This window comes from Trichomonas vaginalis, chromosome IV (genome assembly GCF_026262505.1).
Source record: "Trichomonas vaginalis G3 chromosome IV, whole genome shotgun sequence".
NCBI lineage: Eukaryota > Parabasalia > Trichomonadida > Trichomonadidae > Trichomonas > Trichomonas vaginalis.
Window position 1 is genome coordinate 27,532,282 of NC_067206.1, and position 20,812 is coordinate 27,553,093.

Genomic DNA, 20,812 nt, shown 5'->3' on the forward strand with positions numbered 1-20,812 from the left:
GTCAATCCAGAACAAAACTACTGGTATAAGACTTTTGTCTATAAGATATGCTCTTGTTCCATAAATCTTACTGATATCATAAGCTCAGGATTTTTTTGTCAAAATTTTCTGAGTTGAAGCATTTTTAACCAGTCGTGTGCTTTCTTTCCTTCAGATAGTTTAAAATGTCTGACAAAGAATATTTTTTGTATTTCTTTGAGTATCTTACGTTTAAAACCTATTCTAACCACTTTGGTCTCATTTGTCTATCTTTTTAACTGTTTCAAACTCAGTGCTTGTCATTTCCTGTTCTTACATACAAAATAAAAAAATAAAAAAAATAAAAACTAACGTTGTTTTATCTTGTATAAAAGATATGATTTCAGGGATTTTTTTGACGAAGTGCAAAAGTTCTCTTCGTCAAAAAAAATACAGTTATATCATGAAATTTGGTCATTTTTTCACGATTTTCATGAGTTTTAGGCGACCCCGGGAAAAGTCGGGGTCGCAATTTTTTTACGATTTTCAGTTAGTTTTGGCGACCCCGGTTTCCCTACTCGCCAAATTTTTACGATTTTCATGAGTTTTAGGCGACCAGATTTTTTCCCCTACTCGCAATTTTTCACGATTTTCATAGAGTTTTTTTACGATTTTCGTACGGAATCTCGACCCGCGGTTTTCCGCGGGACGCAAACATATGAGGAAATTCATGAAATTTGGTCATTTTTTCACTGTTTTCAGGGATTTTTTTATGAAGTGTCAAAGTTCACTTCGTCAAAAAAATACAGTTATATCATGAAATTTGGTCATTTTTTCACGATTTTCATGAGTTTTATGCAAGACCGAGAAAAGTCGGTCTAGAGAAATTTCACTCAAAAGTTCTTGTGTGCTTTGGTTTTTGAACCAATCGTCTGTATGTTTGGTATCTGGAGCAAAACATGCTGTCAAAATACTTTGCATTTGGTACATATCGTCTTTGACCGAACGAATGAGACGGAGTTGTTTGTTAAACTGAACCCACTCGTATTCTTCATGAATTTTGTATAAAAGATATGATTTCATGAGTTTTTTTACGAAGTGTCAAAGTTCTCTTCGTCAAAAAAATACAGTTATATCATGAAATTTGGTCATTTTTTCATGATTTCAGGGATTTTTTTTACGAAGTGCAAAAGTTCTCTTCGTCAAAAAAATACAGTTATATCATGAAATTTTTGGATTTTTTCATGATTTCAGGGATTTTTTTTACGAAGTGCAAAAGTTCTCTTCGTCAAAAAAATACAGTTATATCATGAAATTTGGTCATTTTTTCAGCAAAAATATATTTTAGATCTAACCAGGTCACTCGGTCACTCGGTCACTCGGTCAACTAACATCTTTTTGAAAATGGTGACAACATGACATTTTGACAACAACACAGGAGATAGACTTCTTCGTATATGTTTTGGTCCGGGAACAACAAAATTCAAGAGTTTTGGTTGAAAATACGGTGGAGCCAAAAGTGGCTCGACCTCAAAACAAGCATTTTGTGAAGAATATACCACCCCGCGGAATTCCGGCGGGTGCTTTTTATACAAAACATTTACGATGAAGTCTCAACAAAACAAGCATTTTGTGAAGAATATACCAACCCGCGGAATTCCGGCGGGTGCTTTTTATACAAAACATTTACGATGAAGTCTATCTCCTGTGTTGTTGTCTAAATGTCATGTTGTCACACTTTTTCAGAGAAGTTCGTTTAACCGAGTGACCTGGTGACCTGGTGACGTAGTGACACCTAAAAACCATCTAACCTAAAATCTATTTTTGCCGAATTCAATAAAAAAATGGTTCATTTACTCACAATATTTTTGTACAAAACGACCCCAAACTTTTAACCTCTCTTCTGCAGCTTCTAATGCTATCTTAGCGAGTTCATATTCTCTAAATTCTCTCTTTAAATCTTCTTGTTCCCATTGGTCTAGTTCGTATGGAGAGTCTCTATAACCAGAACATATCTCATGTTCATGTTCTATTTGTTTTAAACGCATTTTTCTAACTTCTTGTTCGAACAAAGGTTTAGCATTCTCTGCTGTATCTTCGAGTTCTTCTTCATCTAATTTCTCATGAACTTTCTTGTCTATGGAGTCCAGAATTTTTCCAACTGCTATGCAATATTTTGGAGAAGCCCACATTGCTATATAGTTTACAAGTCTTGGGTCTACATACGTTCCTCTAACCTGCTTGATTTCATCGGGAATTCCTGCATTAACATTGTATAAAAAGCACCCGCCGGAATTCCGGCGGGTGGTATATTCTTCACAAAATGCCTTAAAATACTCTTCCCAGGACTTATTTTCCAACAACTTTCTAAAGTCTTTCCTAAACTGCTGACACATATTTGTTGCATTTATATAACCATCCTTGTCTCTACGTAAGACTTCAATACCGTTGTAAGTGCCTTTTGTGAATGTTTCGCCATTAGATTTGTTCGTGAACGTTTTTGCTTCGACTGTCATTTCAGTACGTACAATAAAAATAAAAAATATTTTTTGGTGGGACGTCGGACATTCGTTTGTGGCTTAACCGTCGGACATTCGTTTGTGGCTTAACCGTCGGACCACAACGATAAAAATCTCATTTTAACTCACTTTTTTTCTATCTTAAGGAAATTCATGAAAATTCACCTGTTGAATTTTGTATAAAAAGCAACCCGCGGAATTCCGCGGGTTGGTATATTCTTCACAAAATGCTTGTTTTGAGGTTGAGCCACTTTTGGCTCCACCTCTTTTTTCAACCAAAACTCATTTTTCAATACTTTTTCAGCACTTTTCCGTAGTTGTATATGAAAGACAATTCGAGATAAAAGTCATAGTACAATGGTATTATATGCTGCACACCGTTTGTTGTGAACCAAACTTGAAAGTCAGAGAAACTGTTACTAGGTGGTTCGTAGAATTTAGAAGCAAAGTCATAAAAGTCCTTACCGATACATAGAAAACTGTTGTTGCTTGAACTGAAACTTGCATGAAACATGACATTTTGAGGGTCAAACACGTTTCTATAAACTGTCAAATCTGCTGGTGGAAGTATAAATTTAAATGGACCATCTGGTGGCAATGGTTCGTTCTGGTTTAGTAACCGAAGAAATTGCGCCCAAGAACGTTTGTCTACTCCCCAATATAAAAACTCTGTATCTCTTGGAGGGTTAATTTCAATCTTTTGAAATGAAACTGTGGAGTTCATCTTGTCGTATTCTAGCTTCAGATAGTATGTTCCATTTAGTAAAGAGTGGTATTTTTCTTGAAATTCCCAGTAGTATTTGTTTTTGAGTTTGAAAGTCATTTAGAGTTTTTCAAGACTTTCGTCTGAACGAATTGTAAAGATTTTCATTTCATCAAATTTTTCTATTAGACCATCAGAACCTTTATACTGACCGTGAAAATATACTGCTAACATAAACGCGTTAGTTCTATTTGAAAACAAAACTCTTCTAAATCCTATTGCCTTTGCATCTGAAGGACTTTGAAGCCAACGAATTGGATAGTCAAACCTGTAAGATCGGGATGAAATTTCTTCATCTGATATAGTCCTACCAGCATTTGTAAAGATATAGTCTAACGGTTTTGTATCTGCTACTTTTGTTCTTTGTTTTTCAACCTGAAGCATTTTATATATGTAAAAATATACTGTTTTAAAAACGTTTTTACTTCATGCAATTTTTTATTTCATGCAATGTTTTATTTCTGTGCCGTCTTCAAGTATTCCCCAGTACTTCCTTTTCGATATTACATGAACTTCGGAAAATACCTTATCTAGCTTAAAAAAGCCCATCTTTTCACCGACCATTCCCATTTCAATGAGTTTGTTGTACCCTTCTTCGTTCGTCATGAGTGCATCGATGTTCTCATAGTATACCACAATTTTGGATTTGACATCGGAGAAGAATTTGTTGTAGTTGTCAAGGACTGCTTTTGCGAACTGAGGGTAAGACCAATGTTCGACAATAGGTTTTACTGTGGTTACTAAGCCATTTTGACCTTCGGTGAACTCGTACTTCAAAACAAAAGGAGAAAACCTTTCAACAAAGTTGTCGACCTTCTCATAGTGTTTACTCTTCATCTTTTGAGGTTTCTTAATGGAATATCCCCATGTCGAATTCATAAGCAATTTGAGTGTCATTGCAAGTTTGGGGTTTGAAGCTTTCCTAATATCATAGAGTTGTTGTATGACTTTTCCAACTGTATAGTTCCTTCCCGGGAACTCACCATCTTCGTTTGGAATTCCAGTCGGAATATATTGGACGAACCTCATGTACGCAGCGTTAAGGTCGACATAGTATATTTTTTCATATGAGTCGAACTTGTCGCAACCGATTGGTCCAGTTCGTGGAAATTCAAGTGAGTCTCTTATCTTTTGAGAAACTTCTCCTGTTATCTCATAAACATCGTCGAAGCAACCTGTTTCATATAAAACCTTCTGACCTAACTCAGAAGCTCTCCAATACAATTTGACGTCGATTGGATGCCTCAATGGGAGTTTGTTTATAGCATCTTGAAGTTCTTGCAACCTCATTGGAAGTTCTTCTGGTTCAGGTTGGTATCCGAACAATCCAACTCCTTTTGGAACTTTGTACTTCTTTTGTGCTATAACTTTGTCTGGAACAACTTTTGGTCTTACCAACAATGAAAAGTTTGTTTCGTCTTTTGGTACAAAAGTTTCTGTCAGCTTGTCATCTGGAATTGGTTCCAACAAGCCTTTCTCGAAAAGAATGTTAACAGCTCTGACAATGTTGCACTTGCCTTTTCCGAACAATGGGTTTGTAAGACTTTCGTTCAACATGAAGTGGTTGTGGACAATTACAATCTTCAACCATGGTAAGTCTTTGTCAACAACATAGTCGTCATGTGAAGAACCTTTCTCAGTCGGAATGTTGACTCGGATATTCACATTTGCCAACGGTGCAACTTTTGACAATTGACCTCTAAGAATGTACCTTGTTTTCACACATGACTCAAGATACTTCATCTTCTCATCTGTAACAAGACCAGAGTTCCTGAGACATGTAAGAATACAAGGTTCATTGACAATTGTTTCAATTGAATTGTAAATTCCATACCTTGTCAGGTTAATGTCAGACTTATTTCTGAACGGGAAGTATCCAGCATGTTGTCTGACTGCTTGAGGGTTAGGTTGGTACCATTCGAACTTCACGCTTGCAATTCCTTCAATTGCATTCAAAATGTCTGAGTCGGAGTCAAACATTTGTTCTCTCTTTGTAGTCTTGAAAGCGTCAAGAAGTTGTGCGGCTGTTGTGACATTGCCATGTGCATAGTAAATATGACCATCTAAATCTGTTACGGTTAGTCTGAGATTGTGTCCTTTCTTATTTCCGTCTTGAATTGCAGCAAGTACTCCCATGAAGCCTTCTTTGTTCTTTCCTTCGTCAAAGTTTACTGTAAAGGTTCGACCAGAAGTAATTTTACTTCTAACTTCACGATACTTTTCATATGCATATCTTGTTCTTTCCATGGGAGCATGTGTGTCTTCACCCTTCCCTTTTTTCCTTCTCAAAGGATTCAATTGTTCGTCATGTTTCCAGTAGAATCTGGCAAAGCCGTCGTGTCCTTTAACTTGAGGCTCACTAACATCGAAAGGCATGTCCATAAGACGTTCTTCTTCTAACCTCTCTAATCTGTTTGGATAATTTGCGCGTGCTGTTTCTAAGTCCATTTCGTAGCGAAGACCAGCCAGTTTGTCATAGACTTTTATGGGTCTTCCCTTCCTATATTTAAAATTCTTTGAAACTCTCCAACCATATCTTTCTAACTCTGCTTTTACTCTAGCAGATTTTCTATCCATTCTATATGGGGGCATTTCTATAAAAATAAAAAAATGTTTTTTCCTTTACTTTACATAACCACTTGCTGCCATAAGTCTTTGACGCCAACCCATACCAGCTAATGAAGGTTGACTTGGTTTAGTATCCAGACTAACCTTTGGTTTTGGCTCCTCTTCAGTTTTTGGCTTCCCTTCTTCTATCTGTTTTTCGTCACTTTTTGGTTCCTTTGACTTTACCTCACTTGCTGGAATAGTTGTGTCGTCAACATCTTCATAAATGTCATATGCCATTTGTTTCTGTTTTCCTTTCAACTTTTTGTGTTTGTTGTAAAGTTTAGAATATTTCGACTCTAAGTCAATGAGATGTTCTATAATGAACTGTTGGTCAGTGAAGTAAACTTTTCCATCTGTTGTCTCGAAAGCTCCTTCAGACTTCAATATTTTATTTGTGAGAGTCTGTTTCTTTTTTGAGATACTTGCCGTTCCATTTTTATGAAAAGTGACTTTGTAGTTAGGGTTTGTATTTCCAGACCTGGCACTTTCTATTATTGAATTTTTCTCTTCATCTGTAAGTTCTTTGACAGGTTTTGACAATGGTTCTGAACTTTTTGTTTGTGGTGTCAAATCTACCGTTTCAACTTCTTCGGTCATTTCATCTCAGTAAAAAATTTTAGTTTGGTTTGTTTTCAACTGGTTGTTGAGGTTTTTTAAGTCGGTCTAAAACTTCCTGAGGTATAGGAAGAACTTGACAAACACGTTGTGTAACTGCTGGAAGCCGACAAAGCCATCTTGAACCCATTTGTCTCAAAGCTGTATTGTTCATTTCATCTCAGTAAAAAATTTTACATTCCCCACGTTTGAGGCGGTTGAGGTTGGTTGTTGTTTACCCACTGTTGTGCATGGTTATATCCTCTGTTAAAGAATCTTTCACCTTGGTCCATATAGTGCCCTGCTTGGTTATAGTAGTCATTTGCTTTGTTATAGTAGTTTCCTGCTTGTCTTCCTACATTGTCCATCCATCCTTGAACTTTTCCTCTTGTTTCAGGATTTGGAATAAGATTTGCTGCATCTCGTGCTACCTCCCAACCTTTCTGTACAGTTTGTATAATAGGTTGTGCTTTCTCTTTCAGTATACCTAATGTACTCAAAATCTTCCTTCCAATTCCAAATGCACCTCTGGCTAGTGTTCCCACTGCGGGTAAAAATCTGGATGCGACTCCTGCTAATGCGCCAAATAAACCCATTTCTTATGGGTTAAAAATGACGAATTCAAACAAGGACCCGTATGTTTCTAAGGCGACAAAGAAAGCACTCATGGTAAAAATCTTTAGTTCAACACCAAATGCTTGGTTTATGGATATCTTGGAAAACATTCCGAGGTATAGAGAAGATGGACCACCATACTGGCTAATATTTGTTGGTCAAAACACAAGATACTGTGAAGCCATACCATTATGGTCCAAAAATATTTTAGATGTGAAAACTGCTTTGACAATATTCGTTGACAAATACCATCCAACAAAACTGACATCTGACTATGAAAGTTCTTTCAAATCAGACGATATTAAAAACTATCTGCGTTCAAAAAATGTAAACCAATATTTCATTGTCGACCAAAACCATTCTGCTCTTGGTGTCATTGACAGTTGTATAAAAATCTTAAGAGACTTAAACCAACCACAAGGTGGTGAAGCAAATGAAATGTCATATGACGACAAATAGACACTTCTCCATGGCAAAGATGAGACAAGTTTTAAATATTTACAATAGCCGTAAACAAAAAGGTTTGGGAAACCACTCCCCCGAAGAAATGAAAAACAACCCCGACTTAGAGAAAGACTATATATTTAATAGTTTAGTCAAAAGAGACAAACAAGAAAGAATGCCGGGCTTCAAACTTAAGAAAGGTGACAAAGTAAAAATAGAAATACCTAAACGCGACCCATATGAAAATACTATTGACTATGACAACAATGGGAACTCGACAGGTACTCACATTCGTGTTCGTAAAAATAGAAGAAAGTATACAAGAGAATATTATGAAGTTTTAGGCAAACATGGCAAAATGTACACACTGCAAGCAGAAGATAAAACTACTATTGTCAGACCTCGTTTCAAACTTGTTAAGGTTCAAGGTGGTATACTTTCAAAGACAGTTCCTAACAAATATAAGACAACTCCTGACGAATATGCTAAAGAAGTTGAAAATGACGACTAAGCATTTCTATACCATGCGTAAACTGTCATGTAAGGTGGCATGTAGTCTTTACTTTGTCCCGTTGTTTCTGCATATCCTGTAATGCGATGTGTATGGCTTCCTCCTCCCTCAGTGTTACTCCAGTAACAATTTATAGCAAACTTAACGTCGTCTTTAACATCATATCCTTTACCTTTTGTCATTCCTGTCCAATCCCAATATCTATGCTTATGCCAACCTGCTTCAGCTGTAGTTAAATTTATGTAGTGACTGTGTGCAGGTAGGTTTTCACCTGAAATCGTTTTACTTCCACCTGTTTCCTTTGAAGAGTTTGCACAATACAAAAACCTGTCGACTATTTGAGTCCAAGTTCCGAGACCAAGTACTACTTCTGGTCTGGTAGAGTTCATTGACGTATAAATAGAACCTATAGGATATACTGTTTGAAGTATTTCAGTCTTTAACGTTTGAAGCTCTGTTTTGTCAGCTTTCTTATCTAACTTTTCTTGAAGTTCATTTACGTCAGAGATGCTATGTGTATGATGTTTTTGTGGGTATGTTCCTTCTGTCCATGCGAAAATATACTCTTTTGTTGCATCTACATATCCAGCTATCCATGTCGAGTCTGCTTTTGTATTCCTTAACTCTGTAACACCTTTCTCAAGCTCTTTCAACTGTTGTCCATCTTCCATTAAACCTCTGGTATGACTTGAAACCGTTTGTGTCAACATATCTACAGTTTCTTTGTCGGCTTTAAGGTCTAAACATCCTGAAACCCATCCTGTATCGGCTTTAGATTTTAAAGTCTTTGTTGTCCGTTCATGGTACCATTCAACCCTTTCTTTAATTTCATTGTCTTTTTCATCCACATATTCCTTATCTGCCTTCTTCACTAACGCACTAGCCACATATGCTAACTCATCGTCAACATATGTTTTGTCAGCTTTCTTTTCAACATCCTCTTTTGTTGCATATGTTGCATCTGCTCTGTCATGTTCTTCTTGAACTTTTTCAATGACATACTCTTTGTCAGCTTTGTTGTTAACATCTGCTTTCAAAAGAAGTTCATCTATAGGCTTCTCGTTTAAAGTTCTTTTTGTTGGATTTATACAAACAGTATGGTTCTTACTGTCTTGAAACAGAAACTCATCTGTCATTGGGTTTATCGTCAGTTTTAAGTTTCCTTCTTTCAATGACTCAGATATCTTAGAATAGTTTGAAAAGTTTGTTGTTCTTATTTAGAGCTTGCAAATGAGTTGTCGGTTGTGTTGTATCTCTCTCATAGACGCTGTTTCATTTGACATTTTTATTCTAGATAAAATATGCTTTCAATAGAAAAAGAAAATTCAAGAGTTGCTACAACTAAACCATTAGATGAACTTTTTACGAATGTCGGTCAAAAGTTTGAGACAGAGACCGTAAAGCATGAAGGCTATCGTTTTGACTACCCACTAAGATGGTTAAGAGACCCATCCGTCACAAAAGCTGTTGGCTTTCGTAGAATGAAGTTCATTTCAGAAGCCATACATGGTTTCCCATTTACGGTCGGTTTTGAAGTTCGATACTATAACAAAGAAAAACGTACGTATGAGAAATTTGTACAGGGAAAACTTTTACAAGTTAGTTTGCTTGTAAACTTAGAAACAACTCTTCAAGCTTTTCAAGAAAAAATAAACGATATCTATCTCGAATATGCAAAACAGTACAACATTGACGAAGGAGAGTACCATCTCGATATTTTATATGACAGGAAAAATGCAACTGTTAAAATCAATAGAATAGAAGACCTTGGAGAAGACGTTTATATTTCTACAAAATATAACAACTTGGCATGGTATAGATTTTTGAGGATGTTAAATCAGCCTGCAGAATATCCAGTACACCCGAACTTTTATGAAGTCGAAAACCCTAATGGAACATATGAAAATGTTTTTGACCAAGATGCTATTATAGTTCATGCTTCATTTTCTGGTGCACAAAACTCTTTTTTATGCTTGGCAAATGACTTTTACGAAAAACCTACAAAGCTATATGAACCACCGAGTGGAAGTATTTCAGACTTTCAAGTATGGTTTACAACAGATGGAAGAAAGAGAATAGTTCCATTATACCATGCGTTTTACTTAGAACTTAGCTTCATATACAACTACTATCGAACGGTAAAAATATAATTTTAATACGGTTGAGGTGTTGGATTTGGTTGCCAACTAGACTGTGGTGCAGGTTCAGGCTGTTGTATAACAGGAGCTTGTTCTTCTGGTTCAGGGTCTTTAGGTATAATACCAACGAACTGACCTACTCTTTTACCAATATTTTTGACTCCGTTCCATACTCCTCTTCCGACAGATTTTATTCCATTCCATATACCTCTTCCAACATTTCGAAAGAAGTTTCCTATTCTTCCAAAGAAACCCATTTTACTATATGTAAAAATCTAATGTCCGCCTAGTCTCTTACGTTTCCTTCTGAGTTCCATAGCATTCTTTAACTGGAGCTCATACATTCTATTTCTCCTCTGGTAGAAACATATTCCGGGTCAACTCCTGTGTTCGCGTCATCTGCATAGAGTTGTTTATATCCCACTTCAGGGTTTGTATAAAACTCTTTCCATCTCATATTTGCATACCATGGTGGCAAACCTAACGCAGCGTCATTTGACATGGCAGTTTGCATTTGTACATCTGTTGGCACTTGACCATAGTTTGCCATTGCAGTTTGTATTCTAACTTCATTTGGAATATTCTCTGGGTTTGGTTGTCCAGGTTGCTGTGCATTCGCTAAGTTCTGTGCGTCCATTTAATATTAGATAAAAATATCTCTTACGAGTACATATGCTGAACATTTGCAGACATTGGTTCATCTTCATATTCTCTATATCTTTCTGCCACGTCAAATAAGTAAATGACACAATGGAAAAAACCTAAAACAAGTAGTCCTATTTCAAACCACATTTACTTACCAATAAAATTTCTTTGTTATGACACTTTTTCCGGTTTATAGGACCTCTCTCATATTCTATCTTATCGTATCTAAAATCATACTCATGTATGTCCTCTAACCATCTCATGACACTTTCCAAACCACTTTTATCGGATGTAAAGTAAAAGCATGGATGGTTATGTAAAACGTCTAAAGTTTCTAAAGAGTCTCTCAAAGTCCAGTCTACTTGGTATTGAAAATCATATGTGTTATAGAACGGCGGGTCTACTATAAAGAAAACATTTTCCTTGTTTTTATATTTTTCATACAACTCTGTCCAATGACATCTCACAAACTCTATACCCTCAGTATATTTTTCTATGTTCTCTTTGAAAACCTTTGTATAGTTAAGATATAAAACGTTTGACATAAGTGTTTCAATGTCATGAACTCTTATAGAACCACTATACAATAGTCTAGAAGATATACTATCCCGGTCAATATACTCTGCTTTTTTCAAAACCTCTCTGACAGTATTTTTCTTATCTAATGGTATACGTTCCATCTTACCTATAGGTATCTTTTCTTTTAACTCTTTCAATATTTTGTTTGTGTCTGGTATATGTTTGAGACGGTTCATATAGTTGTCGAAGTCATTGCATATAATCTTTGAGTTTGGGAATACGGTATGGCACAAATGAGATATATAGAAACTTCCACCGAACAAGTCTACAAATGTTAGACCATTCGGTAGTTTCTTAAGTTCTCTCAATAGAATATCTTTACATCTACTCTTATTTCCAAAGAAGGGTAACGGTGGTTTTGTAAAATTCATTTTATATTTAATAAAAATGTTTTTTCCCTGAAAAGTGACAGAAAAGTGACAAAACATGAAAACTACTCGGTTAAGGTCTTGTCGGTTTTGTAAAATAACCGTCCTATCTTGTTTTAAAATGGAGAAAAGGCTTCTCAAAGTATACTTCTTGGAACGCCCGTAACTTTGAGAAGCGACGATAGACCCTTACTTGTCCGGACATAGTTCTACTATTTTGAGTCCTCTACAAACAAGTCAACAGCAACGACTTTCAAAAATTTTTAGGGCTAGAAGGCACGAAGTGCCTGGGAAGCCCCCAGACCCCAAAAAACCTCATTTTATACTTCATTGCATACTAAACATCTTCAGGGGCTAGAGGGGCGCAGCCCTGGAAGCCCCAATACCTTTTTTTTTTTTATAAAGATGTAAATAAGAATACCTTCGCCAATCTAATTAAAATTGTTGTAAACAGAAATTCATCAAAAGTGACACCTCAGAAAAGCTAAAATATTGAATTTTTGGAACTTTTGATAGAGCACGTTTTTAAATATTAATTAAAGTAAATGTATATTTTGTAAAGATTCTTTTTAATAAAAAAAATAAAATTTTGAAGAAGAACACAAAATCTTCTGAAAAATAATATCACATAAACTCATATTATTTTCTAATATATAACTATTTTATATAAAAATCAAATTCAATGATCTTAAAAGCGAAGGATAAACCTCAAAATTTACGAATATAATGAGTGGAAATATAATGCTTATCTATCATAAAACCATATGAAATATCAATTTTTGCTTTACGCCTAATTTTTGACGACAATTAGCAAAAAATGTTAAATGTTAACACTCAGTCCATTTGAATATGAAAAATAAAATTGACTTTGATTAAATGTTTTTATTTATCATGCAATTCTTCTTGCGACCAAAGATTTGAATAAAAGTTCAAAAAATAAGATAGCTGAAAAAATAATATACGGTAGTGTTTACTAATAGATGAATAGTATATAAATTCTATTAAAATGGATTTGATCCAAAAAAATATATAAAATTTGATCATAAATAAAATCGTTTTAAATTACTTCTTCATTTAAATTATAACAATTATTTTTGGTTTTATATTTTTTTGGATCAAATCCATTTTAATAGAATTTATATACTATTCATCTATTAGTAAACACTACCGTATATTATTTTTAAGCTATCTTATTTTTTGAACTTTTATTCAAATCTTTGGTCGCAAGAAGAATTGCATGATAAATAAAAACATTTAATCAAAGTCAATTTTATTTTTCATATTCAAATGGACTGAGTGTTAACATTTAACATTTTTTGCTAATTGTCGTCAAAAATTAGGCGTAAAGCAAAAATTGATATTTCATATGGTTTTATGATAGATAAGCATTATATTTCCACTCATTATATTCGTAAATTTTGAGGTTTATCCTTCGCTTTTAAGATCATTGAATTTGATTTTTATATAAAATAGTTATATATTAGAAAATAATATGAGTTTATGTGATATTATTTTTCAGAAGATTTCATTCTATATGCCTATGAAAAGTACTCTCAAAACTAACTTTTTCCTAATTATAATTAAATCTAGAATATTGTATTATGCTTAGTATTATTTCATTTTTCTCATTCAATTTAGAATTTACAAATGTCAAAAAATTGAGAGCTGTCACTTTTGATGAATTTCTGTTTATTACAATATTGATGTCTATTTAATATATGAAAAAAAATATCAAAATGAAAATGAGATGGGAAATTTAACTATGTTCACAATCTGACATATAAATTTCATATAACCATCTATATTTATACCTGAGTGTTTCATATATTCATCAATATTCTGAATAAAATGTAAAATTTTTATGAAGACAAAGTTTGACCATAAGAAATCTTCCACCATGAAGCTTTAGTATGATTACATATCACATGAATATAAATTTATTTGACATTTCTACATAAACTGTGAAAATCAAAAGAGGAAACTATCAATTTTTGAATAGTTTACATTTCTAATGATAATAGTACCTAAACTGAGAGTGAGGGTAAATTATCAAACATGTGAGCCCGAATAAGCAGAACATGCAATATGTAGTTGCTTCTAGTTATGCTTAAATTTCTGTTTTGAAGCTAGAATTAAATTTCAAAATCTTAAATTTTGAAGTTAAATCCGACGTTCAATATAAATTTATTTTATTAACTTCTTTTAATAATAAATATTAATTTTAATTTTATGTTGGATTTTTATCTTGAAACTGAGGCGAAAACGATAAATCTCATTTTCATCTCAATTTTTCTGAGTCTCTTAAAAAGTGTTTATATTAATGTAGAGAATTGAAATTTATGGCATTTAAGTTAAAACACTTGATCTAATAAATAGAAAAGCTTAGTAGCAATTACTTTTTTTTTTTAAATTTAATTTAATTTATTTTTTTTATTGGATTTTTAATTTGTAAAGTTTCATTTTCTCATTTGGATGAGTCAAGCTCATATTCAAGATTATGAACATATTGCTTCTCATATCAGTGAATATATTGACGAAGGTAATTTCTTTGATGTATTTGAAATAGAAGACATCAAAAAGATCATGAAAATTTCAAATTTTACAGCAAATGGCTTCATTGCTCTTCTTGAGCAGTCACATCCTACTATCAATGCAAATAAATTATATGCTTGTACTCGAAATGCTAATATTTATATTCAAAACTTTGAAGATGTTATTTCAACACTGAAATCAATCAAAAAGTACATGAAACTCAGAATACTTAATAGTATTGTTGACTTTTTAGATTCCAAAGGAAAAGAAATATACGATTCTACAGAGAAAATCCAAAAACTTCAAACAGAGCTAAACGAAATTCCAAAACAAAAAAGTGACAACGAAATACAATCACTTCAATCTCAACTCAATCAAATCAATGAAGAAAGCAACAAATTAAAAGAAAAACTCAATGAAATGGAAAGTAACACCAATCAAGCCGATGAAACAATTTTATCAAAAATTAAAGAGCTAAAGGAATCAGATGATTTCGAAAGTATCTACAATTTCCTTGATGAGCTTTCATCTCAAGGAAATCGAAAAATGATTTCAAAAGCATGTGAAGAAGGACTTTGGAAGAAGACAACTACTGTACATTTTCGAGATGATGGTGATGAGTTTGATGAAAGGAATGTACTTCATGTAGCAAGTAATAAAGGAAATCTCAAACTTGTCAAATCTCTCATTGAATGCGGCTGTGATAAAGGTACAAAGAGTTCACGTGGCTTGACTCCACTCAATTATGCATCATGGCATGGTCATATTGAAATTGTTAAATATCTTATCTCTAATGGAGCTGATATAGAAGCAAAGGATATTGAAGGAGATACTTCACTCATTTATGCATCAGGTAGTGATCATCTTGATGTTGTTAAATATTTAATCTCTATTGGTGCTAATAAAGAAGCAAAGAATGATAATGGATATACTCCACTCACTTATGCATCAGGTAGTGATCATCTTGAAGTTGTTAAATATTTAATCTCTATTGGTGCTAATAAAGAAGCAAAGGATAATGATGGATGTACTCCACTCATTTATGCATCACAAAAGGGTCATCTTGAAGTTGTTAAATATCTTATCTCTGTTGGAGCTAACAAAGAAGCAAAGAATGATAATGGATCTACTCCACTCATTAAAGCATCACAAAAGGGTCATCTTGAAGTTGTTAAATATCTTATCTCTATTGGAGCTAACAAAGAAGCAAAGAATAATAATGGATCTACTCCACTCATTAAAGCATCACAAAAGGGTCATCTTGAAGTTGTTAAATATTTAATCTCTATTGGAGCTAACAAAGAAGCAAAAGACAAAAATGGAGATACTCCACTCACTTATGCATCAGGTAGTGATCATCTTGAAGTTGTTAAATATTTAATCGCTATTGGTGCTAATAAAGAAGCAAAGGATAATGATGGATGTACTCCACTCATTAAAGCATCACAAAAGGGTCATCTTGAAGTTGTTAAATATCTTATCTCTGTTGGAGCTGATAAAGATGCAAAGAATAATGATAGATATACTCCACTCATTTGTGCATCAAGAAATGGTCATCTTGAAGTTGTTCAATATCTTATCTCTAATGGAGCTAATAAAGAAGCAAAGGATAATGATGAATCTACTCCACTCATTAAAGCATCACAAAAGGGTCATCTTGAAGTTGTTCAATATTTAATCACTATTGATGCTAACAAAGAAGCAAAAGACAAAAATGGATGCACTCCACTCATTTCTGCATCAGCTAATGGTCATCTTGATGTTGTTAAATATCTTATCTCTAATGGAGCTGATAAAGAAGCAAAGGATAATTGGGGAAGGACTCCGCTCATTTATGCATCAGGTAGTGATCATCTTGAAGTTGTTAAATATCTTATCTCTGTTGGTGCTGATAAAGAAGCAAAGGATAATGATGGATGTACTCCACTCGATTATGCATCAAGTAATGGTCGTCTTGAAGTTGTTAAATATCTTATCTCTGTTGGAGCTAACAAAGAAGCAAAGAATAATAATGGATCTACTCCACTCATTAAAGCATCACAAAAGGGTCATCTTGAAGTTGTTCAATATTTAATCACTATTGATGCTAACAAAGAAGCAAAAGACAAAAATGGAGATACTCCACTCACTTATGCATCAGGTAGTGATCATCTTGAAGTTGTTAAATATTTAATCTCTATTGGTGCTAATAAAGAAGCAAAGGATAATGATGGATGTACTCCACTCATTTATGCATCAGAACATGGTCGTCTTGAAGTTGTTAAATATCTTATCTCTATTGGAGCTAACAAAGAAGCAAAGAATAATAATGGATCTACTCCACTCATTAAAGCATCACAAAAGGGTCATCTTGAAGTTGTTAAATATTTAATCTCTATTGGAGCTAACAAAGAAGCAAAGAATAATAATGGATCTACTCCACTCATTAAAGCATCACAAAAGGGTCATCTTGAAGTTGTTCAATATTTAATCACTATTGATGCTAACAAAGAAGCAAAGAATAATAATGGATCTACTCCACTCATTAAAGCATCACAAAAGGGTCATCTTGAAGTTGTTCAATATTTAATCACTATTGATGCTAACAAAGAAGCAAAAGACAAAAATGGATGCACTCCACTCATTTCTGCATCAAGAAATGGTCATCTTGAAGTTGTTAAATATCTTATCTCTGTTGGTGCTGATAAAGAAGCAAAGAGTAATGATGGAAATACTCCACTCATTTTTGCATCAGCTAATGGTCATCTTGAAGTTGTTCAATATCTTATCTCTATTGGAGCTAACAAAGAAGCAAAGAATAATAAGGGATCTACTCCACTCATTTTTGCATCAGCTACCGGTCATCTTGAAGTTGTTCAATATCTTATCTCTAATGGAGCTGATAAAGAAGCAAAGGATAATGATGGATGGACTCCACTCATTTCTGCATCAGCTAATGGTCATCTTGAAGTTGTTAAATATCTTATCTCTAATGGAGCTGATAAAGAAGCAAAGAGTAATGATGGATATACTCCACTCATTTGTGCATCAGCTAATGGTCATCTTGGAGTTGTTAAATATCTTATCTCTAATGGAGCTGATAAAGAAGCAAAGAGTAATGATGAATATACTCCACTCATTTGTGCATCAGCTAATGGTCATCTTGGAGTTGTTAAATATCTTATCTCTAATGGAGCTGATAAAGAAGCAAAGAGTAATGATGGATATACTCCACTCGTTTATGCATCAAGAAATGGTCATCTTGAAGTTGTTCAATATCTTATCTCTAATGGAGCTGATAAAGAAGCAAAGAGTAATGATGGATATACTCCACTCGTTTATGCATCAAGAAATGGTCATCTTGAAGTTGTTCAATATCTTATCTCTAATGGAGCTGATAAAGAAGCAAAGAGTAATGATGGATATACTCCACTCGTTTATGCATCAGCTACCGGTCATCTTGAAGTTGTTCAATATCTTATCTCTAATGGAGCTGATAAAGAAGCAAAGAGCGAAAATGGATGGACTCCACTCATTTTTGCATCAGCTAATGGTCATCTTGAAGTTGTTAAATATCTTATCTCTAATGGAGCTGATAAAGAAGCAAAGGATAATAATGGATATACTCCACTCGTTTATGCATCAGAAGAAGGTCGTCTTGATGTTGTTAAATATTTAATCTCTATTGGTGCTAATAAAGAAGCAAAGAGTAATGATGGATGGACTCCACTCATTTGTGCATCAGCTAATGGTCATCTTGAAGTTGTTAAATATCTTATCTCTGTTGGAGCTAACAAAGAAGCAAAGAATAAATTTGGATGCACTCCACTCATTTTTGCATCAGGTAGTGATCATCTTGAAGTTGTTAAATATCTTATCTCTAATGGAGCTGATAAAGAAGCAAAGAGTAATGATGAATATACTCCACTCATTTTTGCATCAGCTAATGGTCATCTTGAAGTTGTTAAATATCTTATCTCTAATGGAGCTGATAAAGAAGCAAAGGATAATAATGGATATACTCCACTCATTTTTGCATCAGCTGCTGGTCATCTTGAAGTTGTTAAATATCTTATCTCTGTTGGAGCTGATAAAGAAGCAAAGAGTAATGATGAATATACTCCACTCATTTGTGCATCAGCTACCGGTCATCTTGAAGTTGTTCAATATCTTATCTCTAATGGAGCTGATAAAGAAGCAAAGAGCGAAAATGGATGGACTCCACTCATTTTTGCATCAGCTAATGGTCATCTTGAAGTTGTTCAATATCTTATCTCTGTTGGAGCTGATAAAGAAGCAAAGAATAAAGATGGAAAAACGGCATTAGATCTTGCAAAAGACAATGTAAAAAATTATCTAAAATCTTTATGAAGACTGTAGATTATAATAATTTAAGTTGTAATGGAGATAAATAAATAAAAAGATATCTTTTATTTGTAATATAACATAAATATATATAGATATATATAAATACAAATTTATCTAATGTCGATGTTACCTCGACCACCACCACGGGAACGAGTTCTTGGTTGACGACGAACTTCTTCGTTTCGATGTGCTTCAAAGTTTTCGTTACGAACACCTTCGGGAATATCAAGATGAGGTTCATCTCGTTTAGGACGCTCGATTCTGATTTCGTGAACTGGCTGTTGAAGTTTCTTGTTCTTGTTATTCTTATTGTTGTTATTATTGTTACTTTGTTCTTCGGAAGATCTCGGTAGTTTGTACTCGGCGAACTTAGAATTTTGTTTTTGAGATTCTGGATGTTTTGGTTTTTCTTCTGTTTTATGTTCATCACCAACATACTCTGCAAAATTTGTTTTCTGTTTCTGTTTCTTATTCTTTTGGTTTTGATTTTGTTGTTTCTTTTGATTCTGTTTGTTTTTGTTTCCGGTTTTATCTTGATCTTTGTCTTTGTCCTTGTTTTGTTGTTCTTGTTGTTTTGGTTTGGATGTTTCATTTTGTTGTGGTTGTTGTTCTGGATTGGAATCTGGTTTCTTAAGGAATATATCTCGTTTCTTTCGATTACGGTTGCGGTCGATTTGGACAAGATGAGAATCGAATTCAAGATGTGATTCAACAAGTTTTCCACTTGCTGATTTCAAGTTGTTCATCTCTGATGAAATGATTGGATACATCTGGTCAATGCCAAGGTAACAATCGGAAAGCATGTAAATCCATGCACTTCCTGGAATTCTTTCTTGGCATTGGATGGTGACAACATGTGTTTCCTTCTTAAGTTGAACACGGCGGTGACCAAACAACTTACCTGTGGATGGATCGCCAACAAGAATGAAAAGACTTTGGATACCTTTACGCGTGAAGTGTGGAGAAATGACTTGTGAACCAAGTGTTCCTGAGATGTGTTCCAATGTGATACGGACTGCCATGCCGTTGGTGGAAATCAAATGTGACATGTTCTTGAAAAGAACAACTCGATCTTTGATGAATTCGGTGCCTGGAAGAGGTGTGTCTTTGAACAAGATTTGAGGAAGCAAGTTGATGTTTTGTTGCTGAAGTTGTTTGAATAACTGAACATCAACTAATGCTTGGATAGAGTTCTGGTCGTGCCAGCAGCCTTGGACAAGCATCTGGGTGAGAATGCTTGCATTGATGACGGCGTTAAGTTCGCCTCGGATGGCGGCGATCTCCGAGAAACATCCGACAATTCGAAGAGCTTGGTCAAGAACCGATGCCAAATCGGTGATGAAATCGGGAATAGGCATCTCACGACGAGAAAAGTAGTACTGGCACATGAAGAATGCTTTGGTGTGAGGAGAATCAATGGGATCTTCGGTCTTGAAGCGTGGAGTCATGTCCATGACAACTTCGTCTTCTGAGTGACGAACTGGGACTTGTTTGAATTCCTGTGCCATGCAGATAAGACGAAGAAGAGAAACAACATTGGATGACTCATTCATGCGATCAATAAACAACTTAACGTCGTCGGGAGAGACATAGAAGATGGATGCAATGCGTCCTTCTGGTGTTGGATTGATGTGTCCTTCCAAGTTGACACTGATGCAGTGTTTGTCTGTCAACGCTTTGATGATGTTCGATGAAACTTCTTCCAATGTGATGTTCTCGTAATAACCGGGATTCTTATCAAGACGGATTGCAAAGAATGAACGTTTAAGCCATGACATAAGTGACTTCTTAGATTTGATACGACCTGATGCAATCTCAGCATTGGCGTGTTCACTAGCGTGTTCGAATAAGTTAGATTCGACTGGAAGAGGAGAGTTGATGAATCGCTTCAAGAAATCTTTACGACCTTCCTCGCAAAGAATCATGACAATGCCTTCTGTGTCGAACTGAGGACGACCAGCACGACCCATCATCTGCTGCATTTCAGTGCTAGAGTATGGAACGTATTGGCATGTCTTAGCGTCGTGGAACTCAGTGCCTTTGATGACAACAAAATGTGCAGGAAGATTGACACCCCATGCCAATGTGGCTGTAGCAACTAACAACTTCATCTTACCTGATGCAAACAATTCTTCAACAATCTCGCAGTCACTGGAAACTAAACCTGCGTGATGCAAACCAATACCTAA

General features: G+C 34.6%; 11 protein-coding genes and 2 pseudogenes across 13 annotated transcripts, besides 5 other annotated features; 3 read left to right on the top strand and 10 right to left on the bottom strand.

Moving 5' to 3' along the window:
* Window positions 1-9,180: part of a mobile genetic element that runs on past the window's edge.
* On the bottom strand, window positions 1,812-2,474 carry TVAGG3_0179090 (uncharacterized protein; the record flags this gene model as incomplete). The annotated part of the gene is made up of 1 exon (XM_051225559.1): window positions 1,812-2,474. The coding sequence occupies one exon, from the start codon at window positions 2,472-2,474 to the stop codon at window positions 1,812-1,814; it is 663 nt and encodes a 220-aa protein (XP_051110545.1).
* TVAGG3_0179100 lies at window positions 2,990-3,624 on the bottom strand (annotated as a pseudogene). Its single transcript has one exon. A coding segment is annotated over exon 1 (635 nt).
* TVAGG3_0179110 (DNA/RNA polymerases family) lies at window positions 3,679-4,797 on the bottom strand (the record flags this gene model as incomplete). Its single annotated transcript, XM_051225560.1, has 1 exon — window positions 3,679-4,797. The coding sequence occupies one exon, from the start codon at window positions 4,795-4,797 to the stop codon at window positions 3,679-3,681; it is 1,119 nt and encodes a 372-aa protein (XP_051110546.1).
* On the bottom strand, window positions 4,824-5,817 carry TVAGG3_0179120 (uncharacterized protein; the record flags this gene model as incomplete). The annotated part of the gene is made up of 1 exon (XM_001299983.2): window positions 4,824-5,817. A coding segment is annotated over one exon (994 nt), but the record flags the coding sequence as incomplete, so codon positions are not given.
* TVAGG3_0179130 (phage tail repeat-like family) lies at window positions 5,863-6,447 on the bottom strand (the record flags this gene model as incomplete). Its single annotated transcript, XM_051225561.1, has 1 exon — window positions 5,863-6,447. The coding sequence occupies one exon, from the start codon at window positions 6,445-6,447 to the stop codon at window positions 5,863-5,865; it is 585 nt and encodes a 194-aa protein (XP_051110547.1).
* TVAGG3_0179140 (uncharacterized protein) lies at window positions 6,467-6,619 on the bottom strand (the record flags this gene model as incomplete). The annotated part of the gene is made up of 1 exon (XM_051225562.1): window positions 6,467-6,619. One exon carries the CDS (start codon window positions 6,617-6,619, stop codon window positions 6,467-6,469), a length of 153 nt encoding a protein of 50 aa, XP_051110548.1.
* Window positions 6,639-7,040, bottom strand: TVAGG3_0179150 (uncharacterized protein; the record flags this gene model as incomplete). The annotated part of the gene is made up of 1 exon (XM_051225563.1): window positions 6,639-7,040. One exon carries the CDS (start codon window positions 7,038-7,040, stop codon window positions 6,639-6,641), a length of 402 nt encoding a protein of 133 aa, XP_051110549.1.
* On the top strand, window positions 7,498-8,014 carry TVAGG3_0179160 (annotated as a pseudogene). Its single transcript has one exon. A coding segment is annotated over exon 1 (517 nt).
* On the bottom strand, window positions 8,067-8,685 carry TVAGG3_0179170 (phage tail repeat-like family; the record flags this gene model as incomplete). Its single annotated transcript, XM_051225564.1, has 1 exon — window positions 8,067-8,685. A coding segment is annotated over one exon (619 nt), but the record flags the coding sequence as incomplete, so codon positions are not given.
* A 135-nt stretch (window positions 9,181-9,315) lies between the features above and the next one.
* TVAGG3_0179180 (uncharacterized protein) lies at window positions 9,316-9,945 on the top strand (the record flags this gene model as incomplete). The annotated part of the gene is made up of 1 exon (XM_051225565.1): window positions 9,316-9,945. A coding segment is annotated over one exon (630 nt), but the record flags the coding sequence as incomplete, so codon positions are not given.
* A 221-nt stretch (window positions 9,946-10,166) lies between these two features.
* On the bottom strand, window positions 10,167-10,409 carry TVAGG3_0179190 (serine threonine-protein phosphatase family; the record flags this gene model as incomplete). Its single annotated transcript, XM_051225566.1, has 1 exon — window positions 10,167-10,409. One exon carries the CDS (start codon window positions 10,407-10,409, stop codon window positions 10,167-10,169), a length of 243 nt encoding a protein of 80 aa, XP_051110552.1.
* A 1,777-nt stretch (window positions 10,410-12,186) lies between these two features.
* Window positions 12,187-12,224: a mobile genetic element.
* Window positions 12,187-12,224: a terminal%2Cinverted (terminal inverted repeat of Banshee-A3 transposon ID:TVAGG3_0179200).
* Window positions 12,225-13,402: 1,178 nt separating this feature from the next.
* Window positions 13,403-13,439: a mobile genetic element.
* Window positions 13,403-13,439: a terminal%2Cinverted (terminal inverted repeat of Banshee-A3 transposon ID:TVAGG3_0179210).
* A 777-nt stretch (window positions 13,440-14,216) lies between these two features.
* Window positions 14,217-18,626, top strand: TVAGG3_0179220 (Ankyrin repeat family; the record flags this gene model as incomplete). The annotated part of the gene is made up of 1 exon (XM_001299981.2): window positions 14,217-18,626. One exon carries the CDS (start codon window positions 14,217-14,219, stop codon window positions 18,624-18,626), a length of 4,410 nt encoding a protein of 1,469 aa, XP_001299982.1.
* Window positions 18,627-18,733: 107 nt separating this feature from the next.
* Window positions 18,734-19,393, bottom strand: TVAGG3_0179230 (helicase protein; the record flags this gene model as incomplete). The annotated part of the gene is made up of 1 exon (XM_051225567.1): window positions 18,734-19,393. One exon carries the CDS (start codon window positions 19,391-19,393, stop codon window positions 18,734-18,736), a length of 660 nt encoding a protein of 219 aa, XP_051110553.1.
* Window positions 19,394-20,812: the final 1,419 nt, after the last annotated feature.